We start from the raw sequence: 20,306 nt of genomic DNA on the forward strand, positions 1-20,306 counted from the left end.
TTCAGGACTACTATAAACCACTCCAGATCCATTTATCCATTTTTGGTTCCCTAACTCCCCAAATAAAACCCAAAGTAGTAGATGGCTAGATGGACACACAGGGTTGAAGCAGTGTAGTATTGGTGGTTAATTTAAATACACAGATTTTGAAGCTACAACACTTACGTTTAGATCCTGACTGTGTCACTTACTAGTGTATGACTATGGGTGAGTTACTTAGCCGTCTCTGTGCTGCAGTTTGTAGAGTTACTGTACATAACTACCTCATCAGGTTGCTACAGGGATTAAGTTAGTCTGAAAAAGTGCTTAGAACAGTGTCTTGAATTGCATAAGTGTTTACAATGGCACAGATGATGATGATACACTCTCAAAACTAAATTTTTTAATTTTTAAAAATTTTTATACAATTTTTAAAGGTTACTTTCCATTTACAGTTATTACAAAATATTGGCTATATTCCATATTGTATAATACATCCTTGAGCTTATCTTACACCTAATAAAAACTAAATTTTTAAAAAAACTCTCCTCAAATCAGGTTTTAAAAACCTAAACTCACATAACCCTCCAAACAACTGAAGAAGAAAATATTTTTATTCCCATTTTATAAACAGGTTCTACAGAAAAACTAAGAAACTTACTAGGCTAAAACACCGAACTAGAAAGTAGTCTAGCAAACAAATGCATAATAGGCTGATTCTAATCTGCTCTGTGAAACTGTTTCCATATAAGAGATTTTGTTTGATTTTATGTAGCAGTTACTAGAAGTTAAACTCTGAAAAAAGTATATTATCAAGTTAAAAACAAAAAATATATATAATATATACAATTTATGTAATATATGAAATCACTTTATATATATAATCACTTAAAACATTAGAAATAAAGTAAAAATTTGATGAGGGAAAAAATATATTAATAATAATAGCAGCTGTCCATTATTAATTTTTCCACAAGCTAGGCACTTATCTAAACATTTAATATGCATGGTCTCATTTAATCCTATAAAATAATTACTACTGTTATCTCATTCTACAGATGAGGAAACTGAGGTTTTTAGAGGTATTAACTTGATAGGAGACATACAGCTGAAAAGCAGCAGAACTGACATTCAATTCCAGGTCTATCTGACACCAAAGCCTATATCCCCCCTTAATTTCTATTTATGCTGCTCTAAGACAATACACATTTTATTGAGCCCACATATTGAAACTCAAACTCTTCAACACAGTGGAAGAACATCCAAGTTTAAAAACAAAACAAAACAATAATGCTCTTTACTTAGTTCTTTAGCTTAACATATACAGTCAAACACAGCATAGCTCATGCATTGTTGGGACTACTACTTAGTTAAGCAGCGTGCCCTGGAGTCTCAGAATTAAAAGGTAAGAAACTTTTTAAAACCTCTGGAAAACAAAAAGTGAGTCTCAAAATACTATTCCAAAACACTCTAAATATATGTAAATCATGTTGGCAAATGGAAGAAAACTGTATTTTTCACTGTTTCAAGAGATGTTATTTCCCTCCCCTGCCCACCTATAATAGTATAAAAAATAATCAAGTTAAGTACAGGTGATTCTGTTTATTGCTTTTTATTTACAGGAGAGTGTCTAAATTGGAGAATTAAAATGGAGATAGTTCCTCTCATGAGATTGCTTTCACCTATTTATCTTTTGAAATCTTTCAGAGTATGTCTAAATTGAGAATTAAAATGGATGATATTTCCTCTTATGAGATTGCTTTTACCTATTTATCTTTTGAAATCTTTGTGTTTCTTAGCAATTTATATGACCCCTTCATATAAAAAATAGTAAGCCTTGGTCTTATTTACTGCAAAATTTTCCCCCAGTTTGTTATCTGCCCTTCTAATGTTGGTCTTTTTCTTTTTTCTGTTAATTTTCAGAAATTTAAACTTTCATACAATGTAATCTATTTTCCCTTTAATTAATTTAATTAATTAATTTAATTAATTAATTTAATAACTAATAACCTCTGTCTTCTATCATCTAGAAATATGATAAGTAATTCATTTATATTTTCATCCAGTTTTAATGGCTTGATCGTTTTTTAAAAACGTGAAATACTTGAAAATTACATGTTCTTTTATTTCAAAAGGTCTTTCAATAAAATGTTCTCTTATTTCAAAAGTAAGGCAAATAACAAAAAAGGAAAAGAAACAATGCAAAACATACAGAACACCACAGATTAAAGATCGGAAGTCCAAGTTCCCTCAAATTCTAATCAAGAGGTAACCCACTGTTTGGGGTACATATTTTTTCTATGCATATACTAAAATGTACAGGAAAAAGTACATATAGCTTACTGACACTTCACCTCTTCCCCTCATGATCTTAGCTCATACATCCCCAATAAAGACTAAAGGATGCTAGATCTGGAGTATTTTAATAGTAATTCTGAATGTCCAAGAAGGGAGATAGTACATCCATCCAAGATTTTCAGACTTATTTAATTATAGAATTCTTTATTCAAGTGACAGCAGTTCAAAGACCTGGTAATCTTTAAAACAGTGTTTTGGAAATGCTGGCTTAGCACTTCAGACAACCCCAAACTGTAATGTTTTGTGAATACAAAGTATGCAAATCAAATACTTAAAAAATGAAAGACAACAAACTTACTTGGGATACACTGGTTCATAAAGGTACTTGTCCCCTCTTGTAGATGTTATATGAAAAAACAAGATGTAGCCATTTGCCGTCTGAAAGATAAATTTTATTTACCATGAATTAAAGGGTAAGGCTATGACTGTAATCTTAATTTTATATATTCTTACTTTGAAAACACTTCAAGAACCCTCTTTTGAAGAGCTATAGCTTAATTATGCAAATAAAAAATCACTTTGTTTCAATATAATCCATCTTGTTTAAAGTAACTCATGAAAGGGATTTACAGATTGCAAAATATTTCATAGGTAATTGAAATCAATAGTTCATAACATGCTGTAGACATTAATATTCTAAAATAACTTTATTATTGAATAATAGATGATTATTTTGCAAAATATACAGAACGTTTTGAACTCTGGAATAACACGGCAAATAATTTTTCTGAGTTTTTAAAGCAATTATGTCACCAAATAGTAATAGTATGATGAAATTCTTGACTCTACTCAAAGTTTATATAGTGTAACTTCAGAATAACATATTTTAGACATTTCAAAATCAATCAGTTAGCCTCTGATTTACTACAAAATATACCAAGACAGAAGAAAAAACAGAGCAAACCTTCAACTTAAAAAATTTGAACATCAGCTAATTTTTCTAAGTTAATAAAATGTTTTAAAAATATAAACTGTATTAAGTGAAGTAAGTCAGAAAGAGAAAGACAAATACCATATGATATCACTTATATGTGGAATCTAAAATATGACACAAACGAACTTATCTACAAAACAGAAACAGACTCACAGACAGAGAACATGCTTGTGGTTGCCGGGGGGTGAGGGGGTGTGGGGGATGGGTTGGGAGTTTGGGATTAGCAGATGCAAACATGTTATGCATAGAATGGATGAACAACAAGGTCCTACTGTACAGCACAGGGAAATATAGTCAATATCCTGTGATAAATCATAATGGAAAAGAATATTAAAAAACGTATATATGTGTATAACAATCACTTTTCTGTACAGCAGAAATTAACACATTGTAAATCAACTATCTTTCAATTAAAAAATATATAAATTATATTAAAACAGTGCCATCCTATGATCATGGCACATATCTGACTTGCAAAGCTCAAACAACCATTTTACATTTATATAAATACAGAAAATACAATATTTAGCTTTTTCTAAACAAACATTTTCAGGCATTAACAGAGTGAGGTGGCAATGTTTTACCCAAACTTCTTTATATTCATACTGAATTCTTATCACTTTAGAGGCAGGAGGGCTTTTACCCAAAGTAGAACTAAAGAAACTGAAAAAATTATTCAAAGTTTCAAATTTCTTTCCAGTACTGGTTTTCTGTTTTTCACATAAAGGAATGCCAGAGGAAATACTCAATTTCTTCAGCAAAGCCAGGTGTTTTGTTTCTAAGCTATAAACTTTAGTATTTTAATGTATTCCAAAACTCTAATTCAACATATTGGGATACAAAAGAAAAAAGGTTAAAATCCTTCAGAAAAGATCATCATTCCAATTCCTCATGTGCAATTTTTTATTCTTCTAATGTGAAAACTATGGGATCAAAAAGAAAATGGATTCAAATCAAACTATATTGAAAGTTTCACAGACATCATGACCCCCATATAGATTAGTGACTGTTTAAAATGTGTAAACTCTACTGTTACAGGGGCTAGAAAAGTAAAATAATACGGTCTAGTACTTAGATGCATAACATACAACCACTGTCTGAATATCAGTCACTCAAGGTCAAAAGTTCAACATTTCAGAATATCAAATGCTAATAATATACTCAATTTTAACAAGTGCTTAGAAGACTATAATGCCAGGAAAAATACAGCATCACTTTGCACCAGCATTTAGAAATTTTATATAGACAGTATACTAGATCAAATTACAAATAATGGCTTGATTTACTATTTCGGTATTCTGTATCAATCATCTTTACCAAGTTTCTATGGTTTTGCATGTATATTAAATGCTATTTATTTCCAGATCTCAATGACATTCATCAGTGATAATTTCATGAACAGTCCTGCCTTTGAACAACTTAAAAAGTTTTGGTGGTAAAAAAATGATCATCCTAAAAAAAAAAAAAAAAAAAAAAAAAAATGATCATCCTTAAAAAGTAGTATCTATACCAAAACTGTTTTTATGCAGTGTTATGATGGCCCTTCTCTTCCTATCCCCAAAATACTGCAAGAAAGTATATAACTATTGCTTAATCTGTGGGCAACAATACCTTCTTCGAGTATACATACATAAATACACGCACACACCCCAAAACTAACTTTTCTAAGTTAATGAAAAGACAAAATAAAGAACTTCCAAGTTCTCTTTCCTGTTATCATCCCTATCTTAACAATATTTTTTTCTTTCTCCAAGGTATATTACTGGATTATGTGCCTTTAATTACAGAGGCCCAACAATCTGTAGGCAACTTATATGACAAGTCTTTATGTCCCTTTCTTTTGTATATCCATGAATTAGGGCCGTAAGGTCACAAGGATAAAGGTATTGAGAGGATAAAAGAAAATCACTACTTAAATAGAGGATGGAAGAGACAGACTTGTCTCTACTAATGCTACTTAGAAGAAAAAGAACTAAAAACAATAATGTAAAAGGATATTAATAATGCAACAAATTATCAGTCAGAGAGGTATGAATATTAAAGTTTGACATCATTTATTTCAATTGCAAATCTAGTAACAGAGCTTTTAAAAAACCATGCAAAGTACCTCACCTAATTCCACATTTTAAAAAGAAGAGATTGAATTCTACAGGTGGTGGTGGTAGTTGATATGGTGGTTGTTGTTGTTGTTGTTGTTATTATTATTATTATTATTATTATTATTAACTGCCTGTTTCTATTCTGGTTTGTTTGGGCATTTGGGAAGTTTTCACTTGCCACCCCAAATTAAATGTATTTTTAAATTATTTTATGACTGATGTATGACATATATATTACAAATAGTAAATTTCTGTAGTGGGAGTAATTTAAATCTAACTGTGTCATGAGACAAATCAACTGCTATATATAACTAATGCTTAACCTGTAGGCAGCATCCCAATACTTTCCTCTACCAACCCAAATACTTTTTTGTACATGAATTCACCAGATACTTTAGAACTCCAAGTCAAAGTGCATTTCTTCCTCAGCATACACCGTTTTTACCACAAAGAATAGGACAGATTTATGCATCTGGCTCCAATGACTTGAATAATGGCATCACAGAGATTTCTATAATAACTTAAGAGATAAGGATTTGATGATTTAGAGATGTATCTTCTATCCCAACATACTGTCATATCAGGTTTCAAATAAGGCTGATAACAGACTAGCATTTTTTAATTCTTTACACTGGTTTATAAATGGTGTTTTCTGTTTTTAGCTTTATTTTTTTGTTATACATGTTCAAGTATATAAAATTACTCGCCCCAAAGCATACCACTAAGATATTGATCTAACACTTTTGTATACTCTTTCAGACTCTGTACATTCATACTTATGAATATATTTAAATGAAAAATAACAAAAACGGTTATAAATAACACATTCTCTCAAAGATAGGTGAAGAATATCTTTTGATACAAATAGTCATCAAAAATTATTATATTATTACTAGTTCTATCACATTGTTTTATACCAGAATACTTAAAAAAAAAAAAGACTTCTGCTTCCAACCAAGATGGATTAAGCTGAAGTCAACTTGTGCTCCCATCTGAAACAAACAACCAAAAACCAAACAAAATATATGAAACAATGATTTTCAAAACACTGACAAGCAATGAAGGCTAGTGATCCCTGACAGATGGAAAACAACTGAGGTGAGTTCTATGACTGTTCCAGCTTACTCTCTTGAGAGTTTCCAGGTCACAGCACTGAGAAGGGGAATGGAGACAGAGCCTGGCAGACTCCCTGAGTTAAGAAGATGATACTGAGAGTCCAGGAAGAACAGGCACTAACAAAATGTATATGACAGAGTACCAGAGACAAGAGAGCTGCATGGAGAAAGAATCAGAGAGCACCAATAAGCACATGCATGTGAGGATACTACCAAGGCAGAAGAGAAACCAAAAGCCTTAGTAAAGGGAACAGTGCATGGTGCTCCAACAGTCCTGAAAACAGTCCCTGTCCCACCAGCAAGACTGAGGAAACTCATAATGCACAGGGCATTGATTAGAATGCTCAGGAAGGTAGTCCTCAGGTATGGCTGTGGTAAATTGACTTTTTAAACAAGAATAATAGCAATGTATGTTGGGGTCTTACCACATATAAAAATAAAACATGTATAATATATGTTCCTTCACCCCAACAGAATTAAACTAGAAATTGATGACAGAAGATTTCTGGAGAACTCTCAAACATTTTGAAACTAAATAATATGCTTGTAAATAATTCATGAATAAAAGAAGAAATCAAGACAGAAATTTAGAAAAATACACAATACTAAAATTTGTGGGGTGTTATTACAGCAGTACTTAAGGGAAATTTTATAGCTTCAAATACCTGTATTAGAAAAAAGAAAAATGCCAAATCAGTGACCTTGGGTTCTACTTTAAACGAGAAACAGATGAGCAAATGAAACCCAAAGTAAACAAATTTTTTAAAAAAATAGAGGAAATAATACAGATCAGCATGGAAATCAGTGAAGTAGAAAACAAAAATAAAATCAATGAAATTAAAATCTGGTTTTGTTTTGTTTTTTTTAAAGATCATTAAAATCGATATACATCTAGTCATACTGTCCAGGAAAAAAAGAAAGAGAATAACCACTATCAGAAATGAGAGAGGTGACATCACTACATATTCTACAGATATTAAAAGAATAACAAGGGAATACTGTGAATAACTTTATGACAGTAAATTTCCAGCTTGGATGAAATGGACGGGTTCCTTGAAAGACACAAACTATCAAAACTTACTGAAAAGAAAGAGGTACCCTACATAGGCTTATATCTACTAAAGAAATTGAAATTTCAATTAAAATCCTTTCCACAAAACAAAACAAAACTCTAGGCCCAGATGCTATCACTGGTGAAGTCTACCAAAAGAGATATCAATTCAACACAAACTCTTCTGGAAAACCAACAAAGAGGGAACACTTTTGATCACATTTTATGAGGCCAGCATTACCCTCATACTAAAAGAAGACAAAGACATTATGAGGAAAAGTAACTACAAGCCAATATCCCTTATTAACACAGATGTAAAATTTATAAACAGTTTTAGCAAATTAAATCTAACAATGTATTAATACATCATAAGTAAATGGGGTTTATCCAGGAATGCAGGGTTGGTTTAACATTCAAGAATCTATAAATGTAATTTACCATATTAACAAACTAAAAAAGAAAAACAGTATGATAGTCTCAATAAATGCAGGAAAGACATTAGACAAAATCTAATATAACATTCCTAATTAAAAATTTTCAGCAAATTAATGAGAGGGTGAACTTCCACAACTTGATAAAGGGGATTTACAAAATACCTATAACATGATTCTTCTTCTTCTTTTTTTTAATATTTATTTATTTAATTATCTTTGGCTGCACTGGGTTTCTGTTGCTGTGCATGGGCTTCCTCTAGTTGCGGTGAGCGGGGGCTACTCTTAGTTGCGGTGTGCGGGCTTCTCTTGTTGAGGAGCACAGGCTCTAGGCATGCGGGCTTCAGTAGTTGTGGCACGCGGGCTCAGTCGCTGTAGCTTGTGGGCTCCAGAGCGCAGGCTCAGTAGTTGTGGCGCACGGGCTTAGTTGCTCTGCAGCATGTGGGATCTTCCTGGGCCAGTGCTCCCTGCATTGGCAGGTGGATTCTTAACCACTGCACCACCAGGAAAGCCCCTATAACATGATTCTTAATAGTAAAAGACTAAATGCTTTCCTCCTATTCAAAATTGTACTGGACGGTCTAACCAATAAAATCAGGCAAAAAAAAGAAATAAAAGGATCCAGATTGGAAAGGAAAAAAGTAAAACTGTTTTTTGACATCACTGTCTATAGAGAAAATCTGGCAGAATCTACAAAAACAGTACTAGAATAAGTGAGTTTAGCATGGTTGCAAGATACAAGATCAATAGAAAAATCAACTGCATTTCTATATACTATCAGTGAACAATCAGAAAATTAAAATACTGTTTTCAAAAACATCAAAAAATATAAAATACTTTGGGATAAACCTGGCAAAAGATGTGAAATACTTGTACGCTGATAACAGAACATTGACAAAGTTAAAAATATCTAAATAAAGGAAGAGATATATGTTGTTTATAGGTCAGAAGATTCAATACTGCTAAGATGACAACTCTCCCTAAACGGATCCACATATCCAATGCAATGCCAGTCAAAATCTCAGCAGGCATTTTCATAGAAACCGACAAGCTGATGCTAAAATTCATACGGAAACAAAAGGTCCTACAACACTGAAAACAACTTTGAAAACAAAGAACAAAGTTGAAAAAGTAACACACTGTGATTTCAAAAATTATTACAAAGCTAGAGTAATCAAAGATAATACTGTACTAACATAGACAAATACATCATGGAACTGAATAGAGAATACAGACAAAACCCCACATACATGTGGACAACAGATTTATGACACAGATGCAAAAGAAATGCAGTATAGAAAGGATAACCTTTTCAACAAATGGTGCTGGAACAACTGAATATCAATATGCAAACAATTAACTTAGATCCATATCCTGCACCATATATAAAAATTAACTGAACATATATCAGAGACCTAAATATAAAACCTAAATCATAAGACTTCTAGAGGAAAGCATAGGAAGAAGGTAAGAACCATTAAAAAATAAACTAATGAACCAGACATCATCAAAATTAAGTACTTCACACATTCAAAAAATAGTGTTAAGAGAATGAAAAGACAAGTAACATACTAGGAGAAATTCTTCATAAAGCATATGTGTAATAAAGGACTTGAATCCAAAATACACTAAGAACTCTAGAAACTCAACAATAAGAAAGCAAAGAACCCAATAAATAAAATGGGTGAATGATTTGAAAAGACACTTTACCACAGAAAACACACATGGCAAATAAACAAATGAAAAGATGTTCAACATCATTAGTTATTAGAGAAATGTAAATTAAAACTATAATGGGATACCACCACACAGCCATTAGAATAGCTAAAATTAAAAAGGCACACCTTAAGTTGGCAAAGAGGAATGAGAACTCTTGTACCCTGCTGGTAGGAATGTAAAATGGTACAAGTACTTTGTAAAAAGTTTAGTGTGTCCTTAAAAAGTTAAACATAAGGGACCTACCTTACAATCTAGCTGTTCCATTCATGGCTATTTACCCAAGAGAAAAGGAAATGTATGTCCATATAAAGATCTGTACATGAATGTTCATAGCACTTTTATTTAAAACAGCCCAGAACTATAAACAACTCAAATGCCCATCAACAGATAAATGGATAAACCAACTGTGTTATATCCAATAAGATACTCAGCATGAACTACTGATCCATGACAACATGCGTGAATCTCAAAATAATTATGCTGAGTAAAAGAAATTAGAAAAATGTCATAGCACATACTGTATGATTCCATTTATTTAAAACTCTAGTAATCTGTAGTGATAGAAAGCAAATCAATAATTGGTTTTAGAGGGAGGTGAATCATGGCAGGACGGAGGAATTACAAAAGGGTACAAGGAAACCTGTGATGGATCTGTTCATTATCTTGACTGTAGTTATGGTTTCAAAATTTATCTAATTGTACATTTCAAACATGTGCAGTTTATTGTACATCAACTGTACTTCAATAAAGCTATTTAGAAAAGAGGAATGGAAGTGATGGTTGGACTTAGAAACTTCTGCTTCTTGAAAAGCTTCTACCATCACAAGATAGACCTTATCTAGCCTACTGGAAAATAAGAGGTCACAAAGAAAACCAAAGCAGACAGCTACAGTCAACTACCAGATGTGTAACTAAGGGGCCATCCCGCATCAGTGGAGCTGTCAAATGACTGTAGCCACATGAGTACTAGAGGTGAGATCAGGAGAACCATTTGACCAAACCCAGAGCAAATCACAGAATGAGAGTAAACAAATGGCTGTTTTGAGCCACCATTTTGAAGATAATGGTTCAATAGATGTTAAGTGTGAAAAATAACAACCCTAACAAAAATAGTATAATTTAAGGAAGTATAATTAGTATAATTTAAGGAAGTATAAATATTATAATTTAAAGACACCAAGTTATGGAGACGAGCAAAATTCAAAGAGATCCAGGAGAATAGCAGAGTAATCACTTCCAAAACAGTGTCTGGTCACACCAAGATGGGAAAAAAAAGAAAAAAAAAAAGAAAAGAGGGATGAATGGGTACTATTTAGAACACTGTACTCCTCTACAATTTGCTGTATTCCACTCTCTTATAATACTTTGCCTTCAGCTGTTATTTGGTGACTCAATACATTAACATGCTGGGAAGGGGGAAAAAATCACAATGAAACAACAGGAATTCTAAATTAAACTGATGTCTTTCCCTTATTCATAAATAAGTTATATTCTAATTCATGTCACAGTAACTCATGTTGTGGCAAAACAATCTACATTTCCATTTAGCTGGGTGTGAAAGAGAATATTAAGAGTAGCAATGAGAAATAGAGTTGGAATGGCAGGTTGAGGCCAGATCACAAGATGCCCTGAATACTAGGCTAAGAAGTTTGGAACACATTTTGAATGCAATGGGAAGCCACCAAAAGGTTTAAAGTAAGAATAATATAAGTGGGACTTCCTTGGTGGTCCAGTGGCTAAGACTCCATGCTCCCAGTGCAGGGGGCCCGGGTTCGATCCCTGGTCAGGGAACTAGATTCCACATGCCGCAACTAAGAGTTCGCATGCCTCAACTAAAGACCCCGCATGCTGCAACTAAAGATCCCACATGCTGCAATGAAGATTCCGCGTGCTGCAACTAAGACCCGGCACAGCCAAATAAATAAATAAATATTAAAAAAATAATATAAGAGCTGTGATTCAGAAATAGCTATGCATAATTTAGATGCATTGCAAGTAGACAAAAAATGTAACTGAAAGTTTTGAGTTCTAGGCAATCTACACAAGATAATAAAGGCCTGTGCTAAGGCAATGACAATGAGAATAAAGAGAAGAGGATGGAAGTAAACTAGAGACAGGACTTAGCAAAATACTGGTGATTGGATGGGAACACAGAATCAAGGGACTCCAGGTTTTTTCCCATTATAAGCAAAGCCTCAATAAAAATACTTACGCATATGCCTAAATACACTGGTGCTACTATTTGCCAGATAGAGTCCTAGAAATGAGATAGTACTTCAAATTCATTTTAATGTTCCTTGCACATGGATATACATCAATTGTCTAAAACTGAGGAAAACTGTATGGATATTTATGGTCTGGTAACATGTCTACAAAAATGATATTCTACTTCTGATGCTCAGAGAATACACGCTCCCAAAAGCTATGGGCCAATTCTTAAAATGGTAAAGGATTTTCTTTCTCACACCCCATTAAAAAACAGTGTCAGTGAGATTTCTTTCTAAGGTACAAGTTGATAAGGAGGTGACTGTGGTTCTGTTGATGATACAGTAATAGAATTTTTAATATAACTGACATGTCAGAGCATACAATGACTATACTTGGGGATCAGGGGGAAGGTCATAAGAAAATTAAATGGGGATGACTGCTTTGGCTTTGACTTAATGTGCAGAAAGAGAGTGATGCTGTATTGCTCTATAGGTCATACAACTGTATATCCTTCTCACACAGTCTATCAATGATTTTTTTTGTAGAAGCAAATTTCAAAGTGTCTCCTAGATTCAGCTTTATTCCATAATAGCTAGTAAGATTAAACAACCAGGCTAACAGTGAAAGGCAGCAAGGCAAAATTATTAAGACTTTCAAATTCTAGAACCAGCCTTCATGGTTTAGAATTCCATTATCAGTGATGTGATCTTACGTACATAGTATTTATGTAATCTGGGGCAGGTGCTTTTAACCTGTCTACCATAGTTAGCTCTACTATATGGTGGAAGCAATAAAATTACCTACCTTTAGAGGAGTGTTATGAAGAATAAATTAATTTTAATACACATAAAGCACTTACAATAGTGCCTAGCACATAGCAGACACCAAAAAAGTTAACTACCATAATAGTAACTCTGAATCTTTAAGTAAGTAGCTAATTCATAATCAATATATTTCATTTAAGAGACTAAGAAAATGTTAAGCTGTGTTTTGCCACTCCTTGAGGCTCTGGGCCAATACCTGGAATTTCACAGTTCCCTAAGTAAGCTTAAAAAGCAGAGCCCTGAAAGAGTTGAATGTGACTGCTCCCAGAAGTGGACATTGACAGGGCCGTACGCTTAACCCTACTGACTTCAGCAGGCTTAGAGCAGACACTGTACTGTTGAAATGAATTGCTCCCAGACCTCATGGTCTGGAGGATCCTTCAGCTTAAGACTCTTCCACTCAGAGAAAGTGCCTGAGCAGAGGAGACACCCTAAGCCTCAAAAGAAGACAGGAGTTTGTGACCTTATCTGCCTCTGCAAACTGTCATTTTAGCAAACACCTGCTGGTGTGCATTGCCAGAGAGACTGACACAAAAGTCTAACCTCTGTGGGTAGCTAATGGAACAAAACCAAGAAAAATACCACCTCTATGGAATCTCAGTAACTTTACGATAAAAGACCAAAATAAACAGCTAAATATATGGATCCTACCAATAAGCCACACTGATGAGACAGAAAAATGCAAGTAAATTAAGGAAAAAATATTAAGGACTTTCAGGAGATACTATTAGGATATAAACAAGACTCTTCAGAGCTAAATATTTCCTAATAGAAAAATGCAACACATGGACTGATGAAGAATAATCCTTTATGGCAGCTGAACCTTTTATTCCAGACGGTCAAATGGAAACAATCTCATGATACAGAAAACACACAGATATAATCATTATTTTTTATAATTTGTATTTTTTTATTGAAGTATAGTTGATTTACAATATTGTGTTACCTTCAGGTGTACAGCAAACATATTCAGTTATACATATTTATTTTTTCAGAATCTTTTCCATTATAGGTTATTACAAGATATTGAATATAGTTCCCTGTGCTATACAATAAGTCCTTGTTGTTTACCTATTCTATCTATAGTAGTGTGTACATATTAATCCCATACTCGTGATTTACCCCCCCATCCCTTTGGTAAACATGTTTGTTTTCTATGTCTGTGACTCTGTTTCTGTTTTGTAAATAAGTTCATTTGCATTATTTTTTTAGATTCCACATATAAGCGATATCATATATTTGTCTTTATCTGTCTGACTTACTTCACTTAGTATGATAATCTCTAGGTCCAGCCATGTTGCTGTAAATGGCAATATTTCATTCTTTTTTATGGCTTAGTAATATTCCTGTGTGTGTGTGTGTGTGTGTGTATCTACCTATGATATATAGATATACACACACATACACACACATCTTTATCCATTCATCTGTCAATGGACACTTAGGTTGCTTCCATGTCTTGGCTATCGTAAACAGTGCTGCTCTGAACACTGTGGTGTATGTATCTTTTCAAATTAGACTTTTCCTTTTTTTTCCGGACATATGCCCAGGTGTGGGCTTGCTGGATCACATGGTAACTCGAGTTTTAGTTTTTTAAGGAACCTCCATACTATTTTCCACAGTGGCTGCACCAGTTTACATTCCCACCAGCAGTATAAGAGGGTTCCCTTTTCTCCACACCCTCTCTAGCATTTATTTTTTGTAGACTTTTTGATGATGACTGGTGTGAGGTGATACCTCACTGCAGTTTTGATTTGCATTTCTCTAATAATTAGTGATGTGGAGCATCTTTTCATGTGCCTATTGGCCATCTGTATGTCTTCTTTGGAGAAATGTCTATTTAGGTCTTCTGCTCATTTTTTGATTGGGTTGATTTTTTGATATTGAGTTGTATGAGCTGTTTGTATATTTTAGAAATTAAGCCCTTGCTGGTCACATCATTTGCAAATATTTTTCTCCCAGTCTGTAGGCTGTTTCGTCATTTTGTTTATGGCTTACTTTGTTGTGCAAAAGCTTAAGTGTGAATAAGTCCCATTTGTTTATTTTTGCTTTTATTTCTTTTGCCTTGGGAAATGGATCTAAGAAAATACTGCTATCATTTATGTCAGAGAATGTTTTGCCTATGTTCTCCTCTAGGAAGTCTATAGTTTCAAGTCTTACATCTAGGTCTCTAAACCATTTTGAGTTTATTTTTGTATATGGTTTGAGGGAGTGTTCTAACATCACTAATTTACATGTAGCTGTCCAGCTTTCCCAACACCACTTGTTGAAGAGGCTATCTTTTCTCCATTGTGTATTTTTGCTCTCTCTGTCACAGATTAATTGACCATAGATTCATGGGTTTATTTCTGGACTATTCTGTTCCATTGATCCATGTCTATTTTTGTGCCAATACCATGCTGTTCTGATTACTGTAGCTTTGTAGTATAGTCTGAAGTCTGGAAAGGTTATGCCTCAAGTTTTGTTCTTTTTCTTCACAATGGCTTTGGCAATTCTGAGCCTTTTGTGGTTCCATATAAATTTTATTGATTTTTTCTATTGTTTTTCTTAATCTCTATTTTATTTATTTTCTCTCTGATCTTTATTATCTCCTCCCTTCTGCTGAATCTAGGTTTGTTCTTCTTTTTCTAATTATTTTAGGTAGTAGGGTATGTTGTTTATTTGAGATTTTTTTTCTTTTCTGAGGAAGGCCTGTATCTCTATGAACTTCCCTCTTAGAACTGCTTTTGCTGCATCCCATGGATTTTGTATGGTTGTGTTTTCATTATCTTGTCTCAGGATTTTTTAAAATTTCCTCTTTGATTTCACTACTGACCCATTTGGGTTTTTTTAGTAACATGTTGTTTAGTCTCCATGTAATCATTTCTTCCTCATTTCTCTTTCTGTGGTTGATTTCTAGTTTCAAGCCGTTGTGGTCAGCAAAGATGCTTGAAATAATTTCTATTCTCTTAAATTTATTGAGGCTTGTTTTGTGTCCCAGCATATGGTTTATCCCAGAGAATGTTCCATGTGTGCTTGAATAGAATGTTTATTCTGTTTGTTTGGCTTTTTAAGATGTAATGTCCTGTAGATATCAATTAAGTCTAACTGTTATATCGTGTCGTTTAGGATCTCAGTTGCCTTACTGATTTTCTGTCTGCAAGATCTGGTCAATGACGTCAGTGGGGTGTTAAAGTCTTCTACTATTATTGTATTCCCAGCAATTTCTCCTTTTATGTCTGTTAGTGTTTGTTTTATGTATTCAGGTGCTCCTATATGGGTGCATACATGTTAACATATGATATCCTCTTCTTGTATTAATGCTTTTATCATTGTATAGTGTCCTTTTCTGTCTTTCTTTATGGCCTTTGCTTTGAAGTCTATTTTGTCTGATACGAGTATTGCTACCCCCACTTTCCTGTCATGTCCATTTGCATGAAGTATCTTTTTCCATCCCCTCATTTTCAGTCTATGTGTTTCTTTTACCCTAAAGTGGGTCTCTTGTAGGCAGCATGCTATAGGTTCTTGTTTTGTTATCCAATCTGCCACTCTCTGTCTTTTGATCAGAGCATTTAGTCCATTGACATTTAAAGTAATTACTGATAAATAGGTATGTCTTTATTGCCATTTTAAACCTTGTTTTCCAGTTGATTTTGTATTTGTTTTTTGTTCCTTTCTTCTTTTTGTTTTTCCTTTTGTGGTTTGACAGTTTTGTTTTGTATTATTCTTGAATTCTTTTCTTTTTGTTTTTTGTAATGTATTGTGTGTTTTTGATTCGTGGTTACCCTGATTTTCAAATATGTTAACCCATTACTATATCTCCTTGCTTTAGACAGGTAGTCATATAAGTTCAAACACATTCAAAAAGATCTATATTTTCTTACTCCCCTCCCCTACATTTTGTGACTTTGATGTCCTATTTTACATCTTCATGTTATCCTCTTGCTGTTCATTTTAATTATAATCACTTTCACAAAATATTTTGATTTTTTAAAAAATCTATGTACTGGCTTCCTTAAGTGACCAAACAATCCCTTTATGTATTTGCCTTTCCTATTGTGATTTCTTTTTCCTATAGAGTCTTGCTTCTTTTCTATTTAGAGAAGACCTTTCAATATTTCTTTTAGGATAGGTTTAGTATTGCTGTATTCTTTTAGTTTTTTCTTGTCTGGGAAATTCTTTATCTCCCTTGCTACTCTAAATGATAATTTTGCTGGGTACAGTATCCTAGGTTACAGATTTTTCCCTTTCATAACTTTGAATAGATCTTGCCACTCCCTTCTGGCTTGCAAAGTTTCTGTAGAGAAATCAGCTGATAGCCTTATGGGGGTTCCCTTGTAACTGACTGTTTTTCTCTTGATGCCTTAAGAATCCTCTCTTTACCTTTAAATTCTGACATTTTAATTATAACATGTGTCAGTGTAGGTCTGTTTTGGTTCATTTTGTTTGGGACCCTCTGTGCTTCCTGTACCTGGATATCTGTTTCCTTCTTTAGATTTGGGAAGTTTTCAGCCATGATTTCTTCAAATACACTTTCAATCCCCTTTTCTCTTTCTTCTCCTGGGATCTCTATTATGCGTAGATTGGAATGCTTAACATTATCCCATAGATCTCGTATGTGGCTTTCAATTTTTTTTTCATTTTTCTTTCTGTCTGCTGTTCTGATTGGGTGATTTCTGTTATTCTATCATCCAGATCACTTATTCATTCTTCTGCCTTATTTAGTCCACTGTTCATTGCCTTTAGCTCAGTTTTTATCTTGGCAATTGAATTGTCTAATTTTGACTAGCTCCTCTTTATAGTTTCTAGTTCCTTGTTACAGTGATCTGCATTTCTATCAATCCTTCTTAATTTCTTTAGCATTTTTATTACCTCCTTTTTGAACTCAGAGTTTGGAAGAATGGAGAGGTTTCTTTCATTTTGTGTCCTTTCAGGGGATTTCTCTTGTTCTTTTAATAGGGAGTGGTTCCTCCAATTTTTCATTTTACTCATATTTCTCTCTCTGAATTTAGGAGAAACAGTTATCTACTGTGGTCTTAAAGGGCTGTTTTGTATTTGGGAGCATCCCTGTGTAGCCTGTGTGAGTCCAGTGTTTTTGGTGCAAGGCCTGTATTTGGTGTGGATGCCTGCCATGTTCTGGCTGTTATCCCCTTGACAGAGGGGTTGTGTTGTGGTGATCAGAGCCTGCACTGGATGTTGGGTGGGGCCTCTTCTTTGCTCTGTGGTTGTCACAGCCCTGTTGGGAGCAGGGTCTGCTCCCCAATTGTTGGAGTAGAAGCCCCCAGATCCAGTTCTAAGCTACAGTGTGAGGTAGGGAGGACTGGAATGCTCTCACTAGGAAAGGGGCCACTGTGTATTTTTCTCCAGGAGCTGTCCACCAGGACGTGCAACTCCGTGATGTCACCCACCACCCGGTGTGTGCGCCCACAAAGTACAATATTGCTGGCACTGCCTTCAAACCAGCCTCCGCTACAGGAGCATCAATAATCAACAGACTCATACATTTCTCAGGGATGTGCATGCTCCCAAAGCCACCGGTGCGAAAACCCACCGAAGTCGCGCTCCTGCACCCACTATGGGAGTGCTGGTAATCTGCTCAGATTTCAGCCCTGCCTTTGCATGTGCACACCCACTCTGGTGGCGCTTGCATGCTCCCAAAACTTGCTGGTGCACATTTCCAAAGTCCACAGTGGCTGCAGCCATGCCCCGCTGGGAGCATGCTGACAATGAGGCTGCCATGGTGGGCCCACACCCTTCCCTTCATGTATTGACAATGGTGCTGCTATGGCAGACCTGCGCTCCGTGCCAGTTGCATCCCAGACCACACTTAAGGCCCTTCGGGCTATCTCTGCACAGCCAAACCAAGTCTCCTCACCAGGTCTGTCCACTGAAACCTGAGTTTCAGCATCCAGCCCCTGTGCATACCGGCTGGCCTGCATGTCGGGCTGCAAAGTGCACCAATGTGCAAAGACCGTCTATGCTGGTCTCCCTCTACCCTACCTGGCCATAAGCTGGCTCCTGTATTCGCCTCTGAAGCTCCCTATCTGTCCTAGTGGACCTCCCAGCTGGTGAAGGAGGTTCCCAGGGTGAGGAAACCTTTCTTCTTTCACAGGTCCCTCCCAGGGGTGCAGGTCCTGTCCTGATTCCTTTTTATTTCCCCTTTCATCCTAACCAGTTATGTGGGTATCTTTCTTGCAGCTTTGGTTGTATTAGATCTTCTGCCAGCTTTCAGTATGTATTCTGTGAGAACTACTCCACGTGTAGATGTATTATTTCATGTATCTGTGGGAGGAGGTGAGCTCCATGTCCTTCTGTGCTGCCATCTTGACAGCTTGTCCCTTCTTGATAAAATCATTACTGAAAAGTAAGAGACTTGGAAGACAAATTCAGGAGGTCTGCAAATAATGAATAAAAGAAAGAAAACAGGACAAACCTTGTTCTATTCTTCTCTTATTTAGGAAAAAGAAAAAAAAAATCCCTACCTGCAGAAACAGACTGAAGTCTTCAGATTGAAACACCTAAGACTCAGGTTTAATTTGGGTGGATTGGCGCAGGGTGGGAAGGAGGGAGGCAGGCAGAGGGAGACAATTTAATGAAAAAAAAAAAAGATACAATCTTTTAAGTAAAAATAACCTAATTTCAATCACAAAGAGAAAAATCTTTCAGAGAAAAAGAATAGGTTTCCTGAAAAGGGAAAAGACTCAGATTAACACTAGACTTCTCACTAATAACCCTAGAAACCAAAGGGTACTAGAACATTACCTCATGGCTAGGAAAAAAAAAAAAGAATTTCAATCTAAGAATCCTGTACCTAGACAGGATATCCTTCACCATGCTTAAAGAACAGTACGTTCAGATATTATTTAATATATGAATGCCCACCGTGTACAGAAAATGCTCTTGGCATTGAAACTATAGTGAAAATAACAAGCAGAAAGACATAGAACTAATATTCTGGGTTTGAAAAATGGACAGGGACTTCCCTGGTGGTGCAGTGGATAAGACTCCACACTCCCAATGCAGGGGGTCTGGGTTCAATCCCTGGTCAGGGAACTAGATCCCACATGCATGCCGCAACCAAGAGTTCGCATGCCACAACTAAGGAGCCTGTGTGCCACAACTAAGGAAAGCTGCAACTAAGGAGCCGGCAAGCCACAACTAAGGAGCCCGGGAGCCACAACTAAGGAGCCCGGGGGCCACAACTAAGACGTGGTGCAACCAAATAAATAAATTTAAAAAGAAAAAAAGAAAAATGGACAAACACAGGCAACCTACAGAAGAGGAACTGCAAAGGGCCAATAAATATAGGAAAAGATGCCAAACCTCACTAGCAATAGAAATTAAACAAATGGAAATTAAAATGACAAGACCATTTTTCACCAATCCAATGCAGGCACAAATGTAGGTCAACAGGAATCTTAAGAACACATAGGAGTGACTCTGGAAACTGACACAATTTTATGAAAAAATGATTTGGCAATATTCATTAAAAAGAATATACATATACACTTTGACCCAGCAATCCTACATAGGGAAAAGTGCCCTAAAGAAATAAATGCACCAATACAAAAGGGTATATGTATAACAATGTTTACTGCAGCACTGTTTA

The 20,306-nt window shown here is 35.0% G+C and overlaps 1 protein-coding gene across 4 annotated transcripts in view; it reads right to left on the bottom strand.

The window, feature by feature from the left end:
- Positions 1–20,306, bottom strand: part of RIC1 (RIC1 homolog, RAB6A GEF complex partner 1) — a 142,969-nt gene that overhangs the window by 77,952 nt on the left and 44,711 nt on the right. For 3 of the 4 annotated variants that reach the window (XM_057548491.1, XM_057548490.1, XM_057548488.1), the window contains exon 3: positions 2,636–2,715. In XM_057548491.1, the coding sequence (XP_057404474.1) occupies positions 2,636–2,715 (80 nt within the window). Of the gene's footprint in view, positions 1–2,635; positions 2,716–20,306 lie in introns of those variants that run through there. The other variant, XM_007182196.2, reaches the window with a different exon arrangement.

Source organism: Balaenoptera acutorostrata, chromosome 6 (genome assembly GCF_949987535.1).
Source record: "Balaenoptera acutorostrata chromosome 6, mBalAcu1.1, whole genome shotgun sequence".
Classification (NCBI taxonomy): Eukaryota; Metazoa; Chordata; class Mammalia; order Artiodactyla; family Balaenopteridae; genus Balaenoptera; species Balaenoptera acutorostrata.